Source organism: Cyrtonyx montezumae, unplaced genomic scaffold, assembly GCF_038088225.1.
Source record: "Cyrtonyx montezumae isolate F1298 unplaced genomic scaffold, pur_monq_1.0 scaffold_10, whole genome shotgun sequence".
Taxonomy (NCBI): Eukaryota; Metazoa; Chordata; class Aves; order Galliformes; family Odontophoridae; genus Cyrtonyx; species Cyrtonyx montezumae.
Window position 1 is genome coordinate 30,854,530 of NW_027071826.1, and position 19,147 is coordinate 30,873,676.

Genomic DNA, 19,147 nt, shown 5'->3' on the forward strand with positions numbered 1-19,147 from the left:
AGCCAAAAGCAGATGTCTCACACCACATAATGATTACATGATACCTCAAAGCTCCAGATGCATTTTCAGGAGCAAAGCTGGTGGTTCTGCCACCACATTCCATTAATGGAGGTGGTCCCAGGGAAGAGCAATGTGATGACAGTGTGCTGTCCTGTGGGCATTACGGAGGTGGAGGTGGAAGTGTTTTTGGAGCAGCGTGTGTGTGTGTTTCTATTCAGGGAAGGAGGATCTCAGGGGTGAACAAGGACTTTAGGAACCAGAGCTGTGTGCTGTATTCCTGTACTTGTGCTGTGGCCCAGAAGCAGCTGGAGCCTGGGGGGAGGAGGGGGCAGGGCACAGAGGCTGTACTCACAGCACGCAGAAGCTGAAGCACAGGGCAGGCAGTGTTGTGATCCTCCAACCTTCCATCAGTGACGGCCCTTTAAGGATGAGCACAGATACTGCCCAGCGCAGACCCAGCAACCACGTGAGTGTCCTGGGTGGGCAGAGCTGGGCTAGCACAAAACCCAAAGTGGGCAGATGGAGGCAGGCTGGGTTCACTGGCTCCTGCTGCTCTGCTCCCTTGTCCTTGGGTGGATGAAGACCTCTCTCCGGGTAGAAGATTTGGAGTATGTGTGAGAGATGTTCAGCAGCCAAGTGTTCATCTCGCCCTGATTGTTGCCTGGGCTGCTGCAATGCCGAGTGCAATAACCTTCCCAGCTGGCACTTGCGTGGAAGCACTTACGCTCATATTATGACTTTCTGCCTGATGAGCTCTCTCTGCCTCCTGTATGCCTGATTTCAGGCTCTATTTGCTTTCTTTTTTTTTAATTTATTTCTTGGTCTGGGATGTGCTTTGTTCTTAATGCATCTGGAAACGATACACAATGAAGAAGCTTCATTGTCTGCATCAGAGAGGGAATTATTGACTGAGTGCTGAGCAGCCACGTTATTGATTCTGCCCGTAGCCCAGTCTGTCTGCTGCTCAGGCTGACTGTGTCCTTCTGGCTTGCTGCATTTAATCGGATTCTCTGAGCCGCTGAGCAGAGGGGGAGAGTTGGAACCAAACCCATCTATCATGTTTGCCTCCAAATCCAGCTCCGTGTCCCCTTCTCCATCCATGGAGCAGGCGGATTCGGACGCTCTGGACATCAGCACCAAAGTGCAGCTGTATGGAGTGCTGTGGAAGAGACCCTTTGGGAGGCAGTCGGCCAAGTGGTCCAGGAGGTGAGCTGCGGTCGCTGGGGTGGGATGTGGGGCTGGGGTGTCAGCTGAGTTTCCAGGCTCTTGTCAAGCGCTGCAGAAACTAGGGGTGAAGCTTCAGTCTCAGCCTCCCTGTTGTCCTGAGCCTGCTTCACACGGGTGTGCTTTCTCCTTTACCTGCTCATCCCCTATCCTACAGGCGCTGCAGGATAGAAAAGGGGTCTCGTTTCTTCCCCAAGCTCCTTGGGTGTGAGACAGCTGGGCTGGACTGGCTCTGCACGTTGGAATGTACCACATTCCTGTGCAGAACTCTGGTGGCTCCTGGGAGGTATATGATCTGATGGACCAAGACTTCCAGCGTTCTTGGGATCCAGGTCAGTGTCACCCCTGATGGATGTCACTGGCAAGCTGTTCGGTCACAAGACCCACAGTTGGAAAGCTCTGTGTGTTCCCCCTGCCACTGTTGGAGAGAGATTTTTCTAACCCAATGTCTGCTGTCATGGTTTTTAAAAGAAGGATAATAGTCCTTACTTTGATTCAGTAGTTTGATATCTCAGATGAAACTGTGCCAGAAAATCAAAGTATTGTTTTTCTTTTCCCCCACCTTTCCCCTGGGAAGAGGCCCAAATGAATTGTTAACAAAGGCCCACAGGAACCTGAGCTGCCTCTGGGGCTGGGAAGCAGCACTACTCTTGTGGTACTTCAGATTAAACCTGCCAAGGTGGCTTGACCTGATAGGTGGCTAAATGTTGCTTGGGAAGTGGTGTGCTTGTGGCCATCTGTGTGACCTGTGCGGGTTTTATGCTGTGCTTGTTCTCTTGAAAGAGACAACCTGCTTTTTTTTGCCAGAGAGAGGGTTTGTGCCAGTGTTCCCTGCTCAGCTCACAAGCATTGCTATTGAAATGCGTGATGCCTGGAAACTAATGTGGTTATTGCTGAAAAGAAGTGAACAAAATAACACTGGGGAAGGTAATTTGCTATGAAGAACGCATTCTTACAAGGCTTTCTTCTTCCTAACCAAAATTTCTTAAAGGCAAGTGGCCTGGGGCTATGTCATTGTTTATTTAGTGCTTTCCTATTCCTACGAGTCCCCCATCCTCAACAAGATATAAATATTTCAGTAGCAGCAAGTGGGAGGAGGTGGGAGGCAGTGCAGGGCAGAGCCTATGTGGAAGGGTTGCTGTGAGCACAGCAGCTGGGCCTGTGGTAGCAGCAGGACATTGGTCCCAGGGTTGGGGCAGTGGGACATAGGAAGGCATTGGCATAGGGCAGATGAGAGTGATGTGGCGGTGCCAGGCTGCCCCCCATGTCATGTTCCTGGGCATCAGAGGAAGCCTGGGGGCTGTCCCAGCACATCAAGTGTGTCTGCAGCTGGGTTCTGCTCTGTAACACAGACAGGGTACCAGGCAAAGGTGCCCCGTGCTTGAGGTACTCCCTTCCCATGCCAGAGGATATGAAAGAGGAGGATCGATCCCATCATGCCATCAGTCATGCAGCTGACTCTGTGCAGCTTTTAGGAGATATGTGGTGTTTACTGGCCTGATCCCATTCATTTGTTTGTAGTAGCACTGCTGCAGGAGGTGCTGGGATGAAAACCAAGTGTTTAAAGGCAAGATAGAGACTGAACAGGATAACAGATTGGAGAAAAAAGTCCAAACAGCATCCAGGGCTTTGATGGTCGGTGATAGAGCAATTGAAATCCCAGACCTGGACCAGGATTGTTACCATGATTGGGACCTGACGTGTGTGCTCCTGGGCTGGTGCCCTGGAACCTGCCATTGGGAAGGGGCAGACAGTGCAGCAGTTGTAAGGCAGATGTTTACCTTGGGCCACCATCATTTCAGAAGGTTGTGCAATGATTAGCTACTTAATCTTGTTAACCCTCTGTGATAGAACAACAGCACTTTGTGCCCAGAGTGCAGGTATCCCTGCTGGCCTGGTATGGATCAGTATGGCTAATCCAGGCAGACCACATCCCTGCCTTCACAGCTGAATCCCTCTGCTCATCACTCACTGTTCCTCCCCTATTCCAGTTTTATTACACTGTGATCCTAATGTTAGATCCTATGCTGAGAAATCAGCAGGGGACAGGTGACCCGAAGGGCTGCCTTGTGGCTCTTGCACTCCTTGTGCTGCGCAGAGTGAGTGCTGCCTCTTCTTTCCCCTCTGCTGCTGCTCTCCAGGCTTTTTGAATACTGCTCAGTTTCAACTTCTTTATTCCTCTGCCAGCTAACCTGATGTCTAGTGTTCTTTCTTACTTATTTGCCTGTGGGTTTTCATGTTACTTACTATATATTCTTTTTTAAGCTCTTATTTTATACTTTTCATTCCAAATACCCACAGGTTCTAGCCACACTCATGAAGTCAGGGATATAAAAGTTCACTCATGTGCCAGACGCACGTCAATCTGGGGAGATCAGTGCTTGTGGTCTTGTTTTGTTTTTCCACTTGAGTGTAATCTGTTATATGGGGATTATCAGGAACACTGAGCATCCCAAAGGTATGAAACAAATGAAGGTTATAACGGGGGTTAAAGCAGGGTAGACTAGAAATGGCAAGCAGTTCAGTGTCAGCTGCCTATCAAATGTTTCTTGAGATTCCTCAAATCTGTTGAATGTGTCCAATAAATGTGCCCAGTGCCTGATCTGCTAAGTGCCTTTTGTCACTGTCTCAGAGAGTTGTGTGTACAACTCAGCCCCCACCTCCTCTGGGATGCTTCTTCCCATCCCCACCTAACATCAAGAGGAAACAGCACAGCTCCCCTAGCTGTGATGCTGGTGAGAAGTGTTCAGGATGGTGGTCCCCAGGGCAACTGTGCCCTGTGAATGGTCCATCTCCCTGTGTGGCTTTGCTTACAGTAATAGAGATAGGACTGGTGCTGCAGGCTGCCCTCCCCACTGGATACCAGCTCCTCTGCAGTCCCCTGCTGACTAAATACACTCAGTGCAGAAGAGTGATTTTTACACTGGATCATGCTGTTCCATCCAGTGAGATTTTGCAAGGCTGTGATCAGGACACAAGGGGGAGCTGGGCAGTGGATGAGAAAGCAGTGTCGGGCTGAGACAGCAAGTGGGCTTCTCCCCACTGCTGGTTGCAACACAGTAAGTAGAGGTGAGCAGGCAAGGAAAAGTGAGAAACTGGGGCATACAAATTGCTGCTGCTCTCAATATGCTCTGAACGTTTGTGTGTAAACATGCAGATGTTCACTAGCTGTCACATTTCGAAGCAGGCTCATGGCAAGTCCAGAGCCTGAGCTTGCTTATGATCTTTCTATAGAGCAGTGCAAAATGCTTTCTTTGTTGTTAACTTCTTTGAAAGCTCCCTGCTAAACTAGTCCTTATCTTTTCTGCTGCCCTTCAGCATTTTTGAGTGCTGCAGGTATTCAAACTGAATTTAAGTCAAATATCTCTCTCCTGTACCACTGCCCGCAGGGTAAATGCAACATCAATTTTCTAGGAGCAGAGGGGCTCTGTCCCAGGGGAATTTCCAACATCCAAATAAGCTGAAAGTGGTTCTCCTTTAATTACAGTGTTGGGGATGTGCTCTGGTAAATTACAGGCTTGCTTTACAGGAGCTGTGATGCTCATGGCTACTGTGCAGCATTCATCAGAGCATACCTAAGGCTAATTGTGCAGAACATGGCACATCTTAATGTGACACGTAAAAAAAAAATTAAATAATAATCAATTTCCTTCCTATTTACAAAGGCCAGTGATAGAACACTTTGCCAACAGCTCTGCTTAAAAATATCGCTGCAACATATTTCTGTCCCTGAGTGCTCTCATGACAAATGTTTTGTCTTGAGAGTTGCTCAAGGATGCTACCTGGTGGCTCTTCCTGCTGTATGACTCAGTTACAGAGGGAATAATTCCTTTGTGACTTATGCTGGCTATGATTTGTCTTCACACTGCATGCTAGAACTTAGAGCTCACTGTGAAGCAGTAGCACCTGGCTTCGGACAGAAGAGAGGCACCCTACCTGAAGTTTAGATGGGAATGGTCAACTCTTCACCTTTCAGGTGGACATTTTCTTGTGCTGTGAATCAAGAACTCTGTTCTAGCAGAATTTTTCTTTTCTGTCCTAAAGATTCTTCATCATTAAGGAGAGTTTCCTGCTCTACTATGCTGAGAGTGAGAAGAAGAGCTTTGAGAGCAATAAATACTTCAATATCCACCCCAAGGTGAGCAGTGTTTGCATGGCAGAGGGTGTTATTCTCTTCCTAGGGTTTTTTTAATGAGACTACCAAGTGAAGAAGGAGTAAGGCACAAACTTAGAGATCCAGAGAGGCCTCAAGAAAAAAAAAAGTGAGAACTGTCAGTCTCTTTCAGAGTTTTTATTGGTTCATCAGATAAATGAGTTGAATTCTTCCCTTAATAGTAGATGTATCCCCTGGTTTGTATGATTTCTTCATCGACTAATTTTGTGGCCATGAGAATGCTGTTGACAAAGGCAACCAGCTTTGCTGGTTGGTCCTAATCTGTTACTAACCTGTGCTAATGCTGTTAAGCTCCTCTCAAGAGATCACCTACTCACTGATAAAACAGATTCCACATCTGAGTTTTAGCCCTCAATCTTTCCTCTGAGATGGGTGCAGGGGAGCAGTCTTTACCCCTTTTCAGACAGCACTTGGAGGTCTCCTGATGGTGATGATGGGAGTCCATCTGCTTTTCAGGAGCTGTGTCTGTTGTCCCTCTGGGAAATACAGGGCAGGTCAGGGGCCCACAAGTGGCCAAGAGTGGCAGCTGATTAGTTGTAAGCATTATACTTGAATTTGACAACTGATTGGAGTGTTCTGGTTCATCCTCAGGGTGTCATACCCCTAGGGGGCTGCATTGTGGAACCCAAAGAAGAGCCCAACATGCCTTATGCCATAAAGATCTCTCATGAAGACTTCCATGTAAGTAGACGTATTTTTTTTTTTATCTTCTCTAGGAAATAACAAAAGCAGTTATTGCTGATGAGCAGAGCTTGATTTTTTTATTTTTTATTTTTTCCTACCCTGTTAATGTATGCTTACCCTCTCTGGGCAAACCATTCTGTGAGAGAGGGTGGCATGGCATCCCAACTCCCCTCAAAGCTTTGCTACTGCTCCTGCTTTGACAACCCTTTTGGCAGCAGCTCATAGTGTACTAGCAAATTAGTAGATAGAGATTTGTGAGCCTGAGAGCTCATTTCCCTCTATTCCCTCCCTGTCACTTTATTCTTGCCATTGTGTGTATTTCCTTCCAAGCAAGAATGACATTTTTGGTCCCATATGATGCCTCCAAAGGTGGTGAACGTCTCCTCCTGCCATGGTGGTGCCCAGTCCATGCCCTGGGCATGCAGAAGCATGGAAGGCACCAGCCTACCAGTCTGATCTTGTTGTTTGTTTCATTTTCCTCCACCCTTGTTCCAGGGTAACATTGTTCTAGCAGCTGAATCGGAGTTTGAGCAGGCTCAGTGGCTGGAGATGCTGCAGGAGTCTGGAAAAGTGTAAGCTGCTTTCTATTCCTTCTATTCTTCGATCTGCTCTATAGATAAAGAGAAAAAAGTCAGACTAGAAGGACTGTGGGGAGACAGAGAAACTCCCTGAGACCGCTGAGACCTTCACTTAACTCTGGGATCCATCGCTTCCCAAAAAGCAAACACTAAAGGAAGGGTTAGATTAGACCTCAGGAAGCATTTCTTTTCTGAAAGAGTGGTCAGGCACTGGAATGGCCTGCCTAGGGAGGTGGTTGAGGCACCATCCCTAGCGCTGTTCAAGAAGCGTTTAGATGAGGTGCTAAAGGACTTAATTTAGTAGTTGGGTAGAGATAGTGATAGGAGGATGGTTGGACTAGATGATCTTATAGGTCCTTTCCAACCTTATGAACTTATGAACTTATGAACTTATAAAGGTGACACAAAGCTTCACTGGGGTGAAATATGATGATTCTTTGCTGACAACCCTGAACTGCCATCTATCAAATGCTGACAAGCAGAACGACATCTGCTGTCTCCTTCCCTAGTGTCAGAGATATGGTAGCTCGGGCTTAACAGGAGCTCTGAATCTCAGCAGGTGCAGGAAGAAGTAGCACATCAAAAGGGATGTGACTTTCCCCAGGGAAGTGCTTCTCCTCTCAGCCTCTGTGGCCTGCACCAATGCACTAAGCCCCAGTGTTTGCTTAGTGCCAGTGATGGGCTGCATGTGACAGAATGTGGGAGTTATGTGTCTTGTGTCAGCAAGGCCCAGCTGGGAGCCAGGCTATAGCCAGAAAGCACAGTCTGGGCAGCACATTTTGCTGCAGTGAGTGAGGAAGGTAAAAGGGCACAGCTGAAGTCTAGGCACCCTGCTTCAGTGCCTCTCATTCCCAGGTGGGAACTAATGGCACTGCAGCAATTACCATTTGTTGTAGCCATCTTATGGTCTCCATCTTTATTTATCACACTCCCTCTGTGCCCATAGTGGCATTCCCTGCACAACCTGACAGGAGACTTGGTGGGCCATGAAGGAAAAGTCCCTTCCTTTTAGGTGAGGAGAAAGGCATGAGTTGGGATGGTTGTTGGTCCCAGCTAAGAATGAGGCAGAGTGTTGTGAGCAGTGTGCTAACTGCTGCCATAGCGCTTGTGGACACGTGATGCACTGCCAGAGTCCTTTTGCTTTGAAATTGGCATTAAAATAATGACCTGGCACTTGAGAAAAGTCATTCCAATTTTTAATCCTGATTCTGCCTCATACCCTGGAAGGTATTTGTGGTTACCATGAGAGCCAACTCAACTCAGGCTCTTCTACCAGTGGCTGGTATGCATGAAATCTCTCAGCATGCCGTTTTCTCCTTGCTTCCTGTAGTCTTCTAAGCAGAGGTTCCCCTCCCTGTTGCTGTACCTCTAGGCCACTGGCCAAAGTACACCTTTGACCCTCACACAACCTATTTAGACAGCTCTGCCTCTAAATAGCCTGTATCCCTGTGGGGCCATACATTGTGTCCCATCTACTCATCCCCCATTACACACATGATCCATTTTGGGCTGTTCAGTAGAAGGAACTAGGGCAGTACATATGCCCTATGGACCATGAAGTACAAAGTGTCTCTAGAAACTGGTTGTAGTTGCACACAGGAAGGTAAGATGTTGGCAAAAGTGGAGAGATATCTCCAGTGCTGCAGAAGGATTGAAATAGAGGATGATTGGTCTGGATAGCAAGCAGAGTTGCTATATGTACAAGACAATGTTAAGGGTGAGTGGTTTTTTTTATTATTGTTTTGTTTTTTTTGCATAACTATATTATAAAGGCACTTTCTATTTGTTCCTGTCTCTGTGCTTTACGGTACTTCAAGTAATGTGGCTTTTTCTAAAAAAATCTTGCACAGAAACAAGTATGAAATGACAAAGTATTTGCACCACTCTCATCTGTAGTCACTGTGTCTATAAAGCTTGAATGCTGCACATTGCAAGTTATACAGTAATTGGTGTAATAATCTTCGAGTTACAGATAGGAAAACATCTTGTCAGGCTGGGGAGGGAGCACTGAATATAATTCTAATAAACAGACTCTTTAGAGGCTGCAGCTGTTTTGAAACCCTTCATGCAATTATATGAAAAACTCTCCCTCCCTTGTTTCAGTTGTTTGCTGGTGGCTTCTCTGGGCTCAGATTTATCCTACATCGGAGCATGTTAGTTAAGAAACACATTCACACCCATGTGCTCTCACTCAGGGATGAAGGTGTCTTGCTGTGGGCACAACATCACCTTTTAAATTAGCATTCTAATTTCCTCTGGATATTGGAAATATCCTAAATGCTCATTAGTTGGAAAGAAACCTAGCTCTCTGCAAGGAGCACAGGGCTCAGGTTGCTGGAGGTGTGAGATGCCTGGGGTGATGTGTGGTTAATATATTTGTCTGACTTCTGCCAGAGACAAAGCACAGGTTACACTGAAAATGTTTTATAAGAGGTTCTGATGGCTCACAAAGAGGCCTGGTGCAGGAAGACTTATGGGTATCTAATATTCATAAGCTCCCCTGTGATTTAACAAAGGTGACAAAACTGCTGAGCAGCAATTACTTTTTCTGTGTGTGTACCTATAAGAATAGATTTGGATTAATTTTACATGTGCATTTAATGTATTTTATGTGTGTAGCTACTGTTATCTAATGGAACATCTATAGAAGTGAGCAGTGAACTTAATATCTAGTTCAGTTTTTGATTTGTATGTCTGCATCCTTGGTTATTTAGTCTCTGTGTTGAAGCCTACTCTGTCCATCAGCTCAGTCACTAATGGGCATCTGCTCCACAGGACTTTTTTGCAGCTTAGTTTCATAATGTTTTCAAGAGACCTTGAGATCCTCTGGTCAGTGGTGCTACAATAATGCAAGGTACTCTTTGAATATGCTTGCTTCCTTTAACTTTCCGTATTTGCCAGCTACTCATCTGGCTTTTATCTCTGATTCCTCAATGCTTTTACAGAGAGAGGCACTTATCTCAGAGTAAGGCCAGACACCTAATACTATTGGCATATGAATTCAGCAGAGGGACTGATTGTTTGCAGGATGGATGGGTGATAGATACCAGAAAGGATGAAGATACAAAACTGTGAGAAGGGGCCAATGAATAGTTAATGTTTGAAGTGGAAGAGTGGCTAAAATAGTACTCAGACAGTGGAAGACTATCTTACCAGCAAACTGGATGTTAGCTGAGTTAAAAGCTAAAATTTGGTTCTGAAGTCATCAGGATCCACTTAATGTGTTCCAAGTACAGCATATTGCAGCTGGAGTGCTTAAGGCTAAGCTGAGTACAAAAATGTCCAAAACACTAGAGGAATGTTTGAATAGCTGTGCAGTGCTGAAGCACTGCTCCTGTAAACTTTCTGTTATTGAATGTCAGGAAAATTTCTCCAAGTCACTTGTGGAGAAGAATTTAGACAGTCACCTCTCCCACTGAGAGTGTGCTTGAATTCCTTGGTAGATGGCTAGGCTGAGTCCCTCTTCATCTCTGTGTTGGAACCCTTAGCTCTCTTTCATTGTCTGCTTTGTGTCTGCTCTCCTTAGGACCTGGAGGAATGCCCAGCTGGGAGAAGCCATGATCGAGAGCCTGGAAGCCCAAGGACTGCAGCTGGCCAAGGAGAAACAGGAGTATGTAGGTAGGAAACTCCTACTTCTAACAGTTGTAAAAGTCAAAATAGTCATTTGGCCTGTCTGGAATTGTCAGTTCAGTCAAACCAAGCAACTACAGTGTTTTACTGACGACTTCTAGGAGGTTAAGCTTTTGAATAGCCAGCAGCTAAAATTCTGGTTCTGGAGGGAGTTAAAACATGAAAGTTAAGGTAAGATCCAGACATCAGAGTCATCAGAGTGTGAAAGGAAGAGTGTGCTGTGTTCAGCATGCTGTGGTCCTGCAGCTCTCAGTGGCTGCCTGTGTAGCTCTTGAGATTTGCTGGTCTCACCTGCCCACCAGGCACCTAGCAAACACCTCTGTGTCCCAAATCACATAGCACTGGTGTTTCTGAGCTTGATCAGCTTTTTACATATGGTTGTTTTGGGCTTTCTTTTCCCCTTAGCTCTTTCTTTGTCTATGTCTGCTTAATCTTCGTCTGTGTTTCCTCCATGTTGCTCATGTTGAGAGCAGGAGCATTTACAGGGCCTTGTTTGTGGTGTCTTATGGCAGATTTCTCATTACTGTCTCTGTGAGCACTGGAGAGAGCAGTTGCTCCAAGCAAACATGGAATAGTTCAGGTAGAAAGATACTTCTGGAGGTTAATTACTGCAGTCTCAGAAACCAGCCTGTGGACAGCAGTACCCTGGGTGCTCTGACTGCCCTAGGAGGTGAAGCTTTGGAAGTTTCTTTGGTCTATGACAAGATTATCCTTAGCTGCTGATTTTTCACAGTTGGTTACTTTCCTTTGACGACAGCAGCTGTACATTTATTCCTATGTAAGTGCTGAGTTTTCTGCCTCATTAGCCTCATCTTCAGTGATCTGTGTCCATCCTGTAGTTAAGTTTTGAGGTCAGGCACTATTGCTGGCAGCAGGTTGATGTTCTTCGGTCCTTCATTCCTGCTCAGGGGAACTCCAAGTCCCCTTGGGGCCCACTTTGATACCCTCAGCCACTTGGGATCTGGGTTTCCCTTTCAGGCAGAGGTGTTGCTGAAGCTCCTCAAGCCTTGGGCTTGGCCTCACCAAGGAGAGTTAATAGAGGAGTTGTGACAGACAGCCTCTGTGTAATTATAGTTCATATATAGTGGACTTTTATATGTGTCAACTTTATGTGTTTTATGAAGGACCCTATCAACCTTTGCCTTTCCAGGTAAAGTTGTTCTACTGATTTTACTAAAGATCTAGAGAATCTAGAGAGGTTTAGTAAACTGAATGAGTGTTCCTCATACATTCAGAGCTTGTAGAGTGTTTTAGGGCTCTCTCTTGACTCGAGGGAAGCTGGGAGACCTCTTCTCTTGCTTTAACCTGGAGGGGTTAATGCAGAGGGTTCTGGAAGAATAAGGATGGGGAACTGGAATGTGTGAGAACAGCCAGCTGCTACGCTGTTTGCAACCCTGTGTGTACACTTAGCCCTTCTGTGCCTTGGCTTCCTTTTGTGTGAAGCAGAGAGGAGGATGTTTTCTCAACTCAGCCCGAGGGTGGCAAAGGTTAGTTCATTAATGTGTTTTAAGAACTTTGCAAGGAACCTTTGGAAGGAGTATGTATGCAGCAATAAGATTGTTTGGTTTATTAAGTTATTTGGCAGGAGGGAAATTGTAGAACATCCCATTAGTGTAATCTCAGCCTTTGGAGGCTGTCAGAAATATATGCACAGAGCAATAGGTAATGCATTTACAAGCTCCAAACAGTACTTATTGCACATAAACATCCCCAGGATAGAGATTGCATTTATCTGCATTTGGCCTTTGTGTGTATATACATTTGCAGATAAGCTGATGGAAGAAACAGAAGAGTTGTGTCTGCAGAGAGAGCAGAAGGAGGTGAGTGTTCCTCACAAGCCAATTCCATTCAGCTCCCCTGGGGCAGGGCTGGGAGGCTGGAAGTAGTTGGTGTGGGGGCACACCAGGGCGCAGAGTCACTCCTATCTCCTCTCTTGGTGCAGGAACTGGAGCGTCTGAACCAGGTGCTGGAAGCTGAGAAGCAGCGGTTTGAAGAGGTGGTACGGGAGCTGCGGCTGGAGCAGGAGCAGATCAGGAGGTAAGGGCATGAGCTGGGCAGGGTGGGAGAAGGACACCAGTTCCCTCACTTGCTAGGAGTGCTGTTGAGATTGGGAATCGAAGCAATGGGTAAAACTCACTGGTTTTGCTTATATACTGAAGAGATAACTGCAGTATTGACCCAAACAGGAATGACAGAGGTCTGTTTCCTTGCATTTGTTATCATTTGATTTGAACACATCCTAGTTACATTTGCTATTCAAGACTCCAGCAATGTCATTTCCAAGAAGCTGGGATATAAGCAAACCCCAGGTTAGTTGGGGCAGTATGGCAACAGGCATATGTCAGAGGATTTCAGTGAGGCAACTGGCTTTATTCACACCAGCCCTGTGGGCTCCAGGCATCTCAGTCAGATTCTGCATGCATAGCTGGATGGGTGGAGGTTGAAGTTGCCTCACTAAGAATAATTCTGTCTTTTGAGAGTTTCACTATTGGAGCATATCAGCAACAAATATGTACAGAAAGGGAAAGAGCTAAGTAGTTTTTTCTGAGTGTTAAAATGGCATCTTTAGCTGTTACTCCCATTTTTCTTTTCTCCCAAAACACCATCTCAGAAAAGTTGGGATGGCTTTTTTGAGCCTTTTTTTTTTTCTACATATACACTTATTTACTTGTGCCTGCTGTCTGAACTCTTTGAGTTTAATCACGGTCCTGCCCTCACGAGCAAAGCACACAGGAGCTGGCTACACCAGGAGGCACAGCTAAGCTCTTGGATGCCTGTAGTTTGCTCAAGGTGTGACGCTTTCTGGCACGCTCCTGCCTGGAATTCCTGACTCTTGAGGTCTACCTGCACAGACCACCAGTAGCAGGTTCTGCACTGAAGTCCACAGCCTGTGCAGTCTGAATGTTGTCTGTGGGGCTAGCACTCCTCCTCGATAGCTATCGCCATTTTTTCCTTCTTTAGGGAGCTAGAGCTCACAGCCCGCTCCCTTAATGGAGTGGAAGAAGAAAAGAAAGAGTTGCGAAGCCTGACTCAGTCCTTACAGAAGAACCTAGAGGTGAGTGACCACTTCTCCCTTCTGACTGACAGCAGTGCATGATGAGTTACTAGGACTAAGTGCACTGCTGCCCTGTAGAATGAATCTAATCTGTTAGTGTCAGAGTCAACCTATGCAGATGAACTAATTCTTTCAGTAGCTGATACAAAGGCCAAAGTCCTTTTCAGAAAAGGATTAGAAGTGGCAAGGATCCCAGTAAACCAAACAGGAATTTGATTTTTGAATGGCAGCTCTGTAAGTCCTGGTGGAAATTGAAGTAGCAGAAAGGTAATCTTTCCTCACAGGCTGAAGAATTTGTTCCAAGAGAATTGTATGCCATACAAGAACTTAGGAAATGGAGTGCTGATGTGTTAAACCCTTTTATTTACTTGGTGTTGCTCTGGTGGAGAGGTAAAAAATGACTTTTCTGAGTGTATATAGTTTTGTGAAATTTCAGCACAACTATCCTGCTGAAGCTGATCAACCTTCATCCTACTAGTTCGTCCAGAAATCTATTGCTGATGTCCAAAATCTGGACAGGATTTCTCCTGAAATCTTCTCCTAACCACAATTGTGGGTAAGAAAAAAGATCTGAAAGGTTAGGGAAGGAGCATTTGTTCAGTCTGTTGTGTAGCTGGAGTACACTTTGTGGCATGGTACATCCTATTACCCTGTAGTACCTGTTTTTAACCTGAATGAGGAATATGGGTGTAAAGATGGAGGAACTTAATAAGGAGGAGTCAGACAGGAAAAGGAGCAGAAATACAAGACTTGGTTGATGCTCATGGTTACTGTCCTTCTTCAAGGAGCTCTCCGTGGAAAAGCAGCAAATGTTGGAGATGCTGGAAGCAAATGAAAGCCCACCTTCAACCAGTCCTAGCAAGGAGCAAAGCCCCATCTGGGGGTTGCACTGCAGCCTGCAGCAGATTGAAGAGAAGATGCAGCAGCTCCTGGAGGAGAAACTTCTGGCAGAGAAGAGGTGAAGTGGGGACAGAGGCACTTCCAGTGGTGACAGGGATGTGGAATGAGACGCATTCTAGTGGGGAAAGAGCGTAGAAAAGATCTCCTTGCAGATGGGAGGCAGTCAGAAAGGGTATGGCTAAATATTTCCAGGCTTACACCTTAGGATCTCCTCAAAACTCTTCCCGTGTTTACCCTAAGGCTTGAAAGCAGGCAAGATCCCTAATTTCAGCTTCTGGCACAGTAGAGAGAAGAGTACAGCTCTACCATGCTCTGGATTTGTGGTACCCCATGATGTGGCTGTCTGCTATCTTTCCTTTAGGTTGCCAACAAAGAGCAGGTTGGAGGAACTGCCCACATGGCTTTCTCCAGCTATGCCTGCACTACTGCAGTGAAATGCAGATAACACTGCCTTTAGCACCTCTTTGCTCATGGCAGCCTGGTAGTTACACACAGCTCCACTCAATACCGAACCCCTTCCTCTATGTGAGTTATACTGGGGTGGGGATGGTGAGCTTCTTTTGCTGTTCCACACTCCAGGATGAAGGAAAATGAGGAACGGTCCCAAGCCCTGGAGGCAGAGCGGGAATTTTACTCATCCCAGTCACAAGCGCTGCAGAACTCGCTCTCAGAGCTGACTGCAGAGAAGCAGCAGGCAGAGAGAGACCTCAAGGTACCGCCTGTGTATGTCATGCATTGCCATTGCTGGGCCCTGACTTTCTGCACTTTCCTTTCAGTTCGTCTCCCATCAAAAGAGAGACTTGTTCTTATTCTGTGGTCAGTAATCTTTGTTTGCTATGCTAAGAAAGCTGTGCTGTATCTGCATAGCACTATTATTTATTTTCTCATTCTGATGCTAATTAACTTATTCAGTAAAAATTCTTTCAATTTCTAAATGTGAAAGCATCATCTAAAGATGAAGGTGAGGCAGTGATACAGGACAGTAGACACAGTCAAGAATAAAGATTACATCAAATGCTAATGTAGAAATTGCAGAACTGGGCAAGTCTTCTCTCCTTACCTCCTCAGGCTGAGGTGAAGGTGCGCATGGAACTGGAAAAGAGACTAAGGGAAGCTGAGGAAGCATTGCAGAGCTTGGAGCAAGGCTTAAATTCTTTGGATCGTAACAAGGAGAAAGAGGAAAAGATGAAAGCAGATGTCAGTAATTTGAGAAGTAAGTCTGTTATCAATCTACTCTACTGACAAATGAGCTCCAAGAGGAAATATTTCTTCCGTCTTCCCAGACTCAAAAAGTGGTTCCCAAATTACTAAGGCTGCACCTGGAGTGCTCTCCCAACTCTTTGTACCTTAACCTTACCTTCCTTTGGAGGAGGCAGAATATGCTATGTTCTTCACCCTCAAAGGAGTACAAAATTATGCCATATTTTCCTGTCTAGTAGAAAACAGACCTATGGGCAAAGAGATGAGTAAAGTCTTTCCAGAGGGTCAAACAGGGAAGCTGTGGCATAGCCCATCTTGCTCAATCCTCCTAGGTGATTGCTGCAGCTCTATGCTGCTAGTATTTGCTGTGCTATTAAGAAATCCCTGGCTGTTTGTGGCACATCTGGATGTACGTGCCCATGACAGTGTTGCTAGCTCCTCCCTTTCTGCAGTTAAAGACTTGAATGGTTCCAGAATTCCTTCAAGGAAGGCATGCTCAGCAAGGCTTCAGAACCATCTGTGGTGTCAGAGTTGGGAAGTTGTATGGTAATATCAAGGAGAGTAAGCTGTCTTTCAACAGCTGCATCATTAGCAGACATGGGAAAGACAAAGGGAGAATGAATGATTGCTACTCTTTCTCTAATATGAGTATGGTACTGGAGTTTTCTGTCATTCTGAACTTGATGTTCTGGAGCTTCACAAAACGTTGTTTGTGAAGATCTAGGGAAGTGCTGACCATCATCACCTGACTCAGTGAGTGTAGTCCCTTTTGGCTGGTTCAGTGCTTGCAGTGCCTTTCCCTTCACTGCTCACAGTGGTGTACTTTCTTCAGAGTTCTTCGAAGAGTGCATCCGCAACGCCGAGCTGGAGGCCAAGATGCCTGTGATCATGAAGAACTCCGTGTACATCCACAAAGCTGCCACTCGTCGCATAAAGAGCTGCCGCCTTCACCGCCGGAGAGCCAGTGCTTCGTGGAATGATTGTAGGTAGCAGGCAGCTTCTTCCTCTGTGCCATGCAGGAGCAGATGTGTGCAGATGAGGCTGAAAGAGCAGTACGATCTTCAAATGTGGTTCATATTACATTAGGCCTTAGCAGTAGCATGGAACTACAAGCAAAGCTGGGGCTTCCAAAGAATAGGCAATGAACTGGCATAGTTACCTGCCTCTTCATGTATGTGGAAAGGTATATATAGTAACTGCTGAGATGCCTCCAGACCCCTACAAAAACACATGCTTGAAGCTGACTTCATTTGTGGCAAAGCATTCATGTGGAGTTAGCTTGGAAGGGACATCTGTATAAGGTCATGTGTCCAGTGCTATAAAATGCTATTTGGGTCCAGTGCTCACAATGGCGGTCTTCAAGGACAGATCAGTTTCTTCACAGAGCCGTAAAATTGGACAGAGGTAAAGAAAAGGACCCATAAAGAAGAAAAATGTATTTCTCTGCTGTCGGCATTTTCTGTCCCTGAAAACAATACGGTGAAGCTGTTGGTGCAGTGCTTAGTTCATCCTTGGCTAAGCTCTCAGTCGTGATGATTGCATGGTTCATGTACTCTATGAAAGCTTTCTTCGGTTTGTCCCCCTGACTGAGTGTGCTGACCTTTTTGTGCTGCTCTTGTTTCAGTGAAGCAGTCCCAGTCCTTCATAATCTCACATGCAGAAGCTGAAAACATTGAGGAGCTGAAGGAGGCAGCCAAAAGGCTGAGCCGGCACCAGCACTTCCGCAAGACATTCTACCAAATCATGAGGTCGCACAAAGATTCATCGGGGGATGAAAAGTGACTCTTGTTGAGAGGGGACTTCTGATCTCAACTTGCCACTCAGCTCTGCAACAAACACTAAGCAGTCAGGCACTAGGGTCAGAAGGGAGTTGCATCCTTTGGGGAAGAAGGTGGGGGGAAGTTGTGTGTAGGCAATTCCCTCAGGTAGTGTCTGCTTTAGTTTGGATGCTTCCTGTGATCTGGCAGACGTTCCCTGCTGGTGACTCTGGATCATGTCTCTGCTTCAGCTGCTTATGTTAAGCCATGTTTTGCCAAGATATTGTGGCTGGTGTTAAAGTGAGCCACTGGCCTTAGCTTAGGAAGTGCCTCTTCTTTTCTTTGCTGCCTAGTCTGCCTGCTAAAAACAGGTGCTTCTGAGAAACCCTTAATTAGCCCATGGTGCAGCTGCTGTAGCCACCCCCAGTTGGTACAACCTAACCTGTTCTACCTAATGTCTTCTAGGAAACTACCTCCTAAGCATAGACCATAACATCAAATGCAGGGCAATCTCCTGCTGCAGCAACATTCCAAGCAGAGAGAGAGCAGCGCTAGGTGAAGGCAACCTAAAGATTCTCCCTATGGCAGGGGAGTTTGCAACTGTCATCTTTAAAGTCCTTTCCAACCTAAGCCGTTCTATGATTTGCCTCCAAAAGGATCATGTGGAAAGATCTCATAGATAACTCAGAAGCATCTATGCAAGTTGGAGGGAAGGCTGTGCTGTATTGACCACAGGCAGAACATCCTGGGGACATCTTTGCACTTCTTTGCGTTGAGACAGTTGGCTATATTGCTGTCAGGAGAAGAGAAGCTTTATGTGGAAAAGGTAGGCAGGTTCAGAGTGGAGGAGTCTTGGCTCTGGTGGTTTCCTCATCACCTCAGGAAAACAAGCTTAAACACAGGTGAGTGGGGTGAAGGGTGTTCAGCAACAACACCTACTACCATTTTGCAAATTAAATGCTGTCAGTAGCAAGATGTCAGGGCAGTGCAGCTGAGGAAGTGGGTAAATCCACCTCTGTGTATACTGCAGCAAATACCCTTTACCCAATACTTTGTATCTCTGTCTCCCAGTCCTCTTAATTACTGCCCAAGCAGTGGTCCATCCTGGACCTCCTGCAAGCCAAGGCTGGAATGGAAGAGGTCATGTGTACAGCTTAATCAGAAGTGGGCTCCTGGCTGGCTTCCAGTCACTCTCCATTGTTCACCATGAGGTTATGGCAGTGCCCTGTTTACCTTGTTAGTTGGTTACATTGTGTTTTACATAAGAATGGCTTTGTAGCACAAACCTGACAGCCTCTCCATTATGCAAGTAGCTGACAAATAATTATCCCTGCTATAGTAACAGCACTGCTTAGTGCTTACAGAGCACATGACAAGCACGTTCAGTGATGCTTTATCTCTATGATGTAAGTCAGGAAACAAAGATGTAAAACATATGAAGGTGATAAAGCTTACAGAGCTTGCTTTAGGGCTTGGGGGTCTTAATTGCCGATTTACTGGGGCTCTCAGGTCTGTACTCCTGGGTATTACACGTGCCCTTTTTGTCAAGTGACTGGGGTGGCTCCTTACCTACATGCAGGCTGTGGCAGTGGGAATGTTCAGGCTTTGTTTCTGGCCACCAAAGTTATTCCTTTCCAATCCTGTGCTGCTTCTAGGGTGAATACAGGGATGAGATAGGGAAGGGGCCTTGTCCTGTCATCTGTGGGAGTGGCATTGATGCTGATGGAAGATGCAGGGTGTGATGTGCTGAGAGCTCCTAGAGGGGAGTGAGTGTGTGACCAGAAAATGAGCACTGAAGGCATGGTCTCTCCATTTCAGAGGGCCCATCACAAAAGGCTGTCACTCTTACAATGACAGGTGATGGGACAGGAAAATAAAATTTACATCCCTCCTCAGCATACCTGATACTTCTGTGCTTTTCCCACTCTAGCTTGCCAGCTAGAGG

General features: G+C 46.1%; 1 protein-coding gene across 2 annotated transcripts; it reads left to right on the forward strand.

Moving 5' to 3' along the window:
• Positions 1–404: 404 nt before the first annotated feature.
• Positions 405–17,337, forward strand: PLEKHD1 (pleckstrin homology and coiled-coil domain containing D1). 2 transcript variants are annotated; one of them, XM_065754683.1, is made up of 14 exons: positions 405–608; positions 1,078–1,206; positions 5,269–5,362; positions 5,990–6,079; positions 6,578–6,654; positions 10,187–10,278; positions 12,058–12,110; positions 12,233–12,327; positions 13,252–13,345; positions 14,131–14,303; positions 14,825–14,957; positions 15,314–15,458; positions 16,278–16,427; positions 17,070–17,337. In XM_065754683.1, the coding sequence occupies exons 1-14, from the start codon at positions 520–522 to the stop codon at positions 17,225–17,227; spliced, it is 1,572 nt and encodes a 523-aa protein (XP_065610755.1). In that variant the 5' UTR covers positions 405–519; the 3' UTR covers positions 17,228–17,337. The 2 variants fall into 2 exon arrangements, with proteins under 2 accessions (XP_065610755.1, XP_065610759.1); XM_065754687.1 differs by lacking the exon at positions 405–608 and having other exon boundaries at positions 1,058–1,206.
• The last annotated feature ends 1,810 nt before the right edge of the window (positions 17,338–19,147 follow it).

What these genes read in the sequence shown, in the direction of transcription:
- PLEKHD1 (XM_065754683.1), top strand. Translation starts at nt 520, where the DNA reads ATGGAGGCAGGCTGGGTTCACTGGCTCCTGCTGCTCTGCTCCCTTGTC. An exon ending in TGCAGAGAGAGCAGAAGGAG is followed by an intron (nt 12,111 to 12,232) that starts GTGAGTGTTCCT and finishes CTCTTGGTGCAG; the next exon opens with GAACTGGAGCGTCTGAACCA. An exon ending in AAACTTCTGGCAGAGAAGAG is followed by an intron (nt 14,304 to 14,824) that starts GTGAAGTGGGGA and finishes TCCACACTCCAG; the next exon opens with GATGAAGGAAAATGAGGAAC.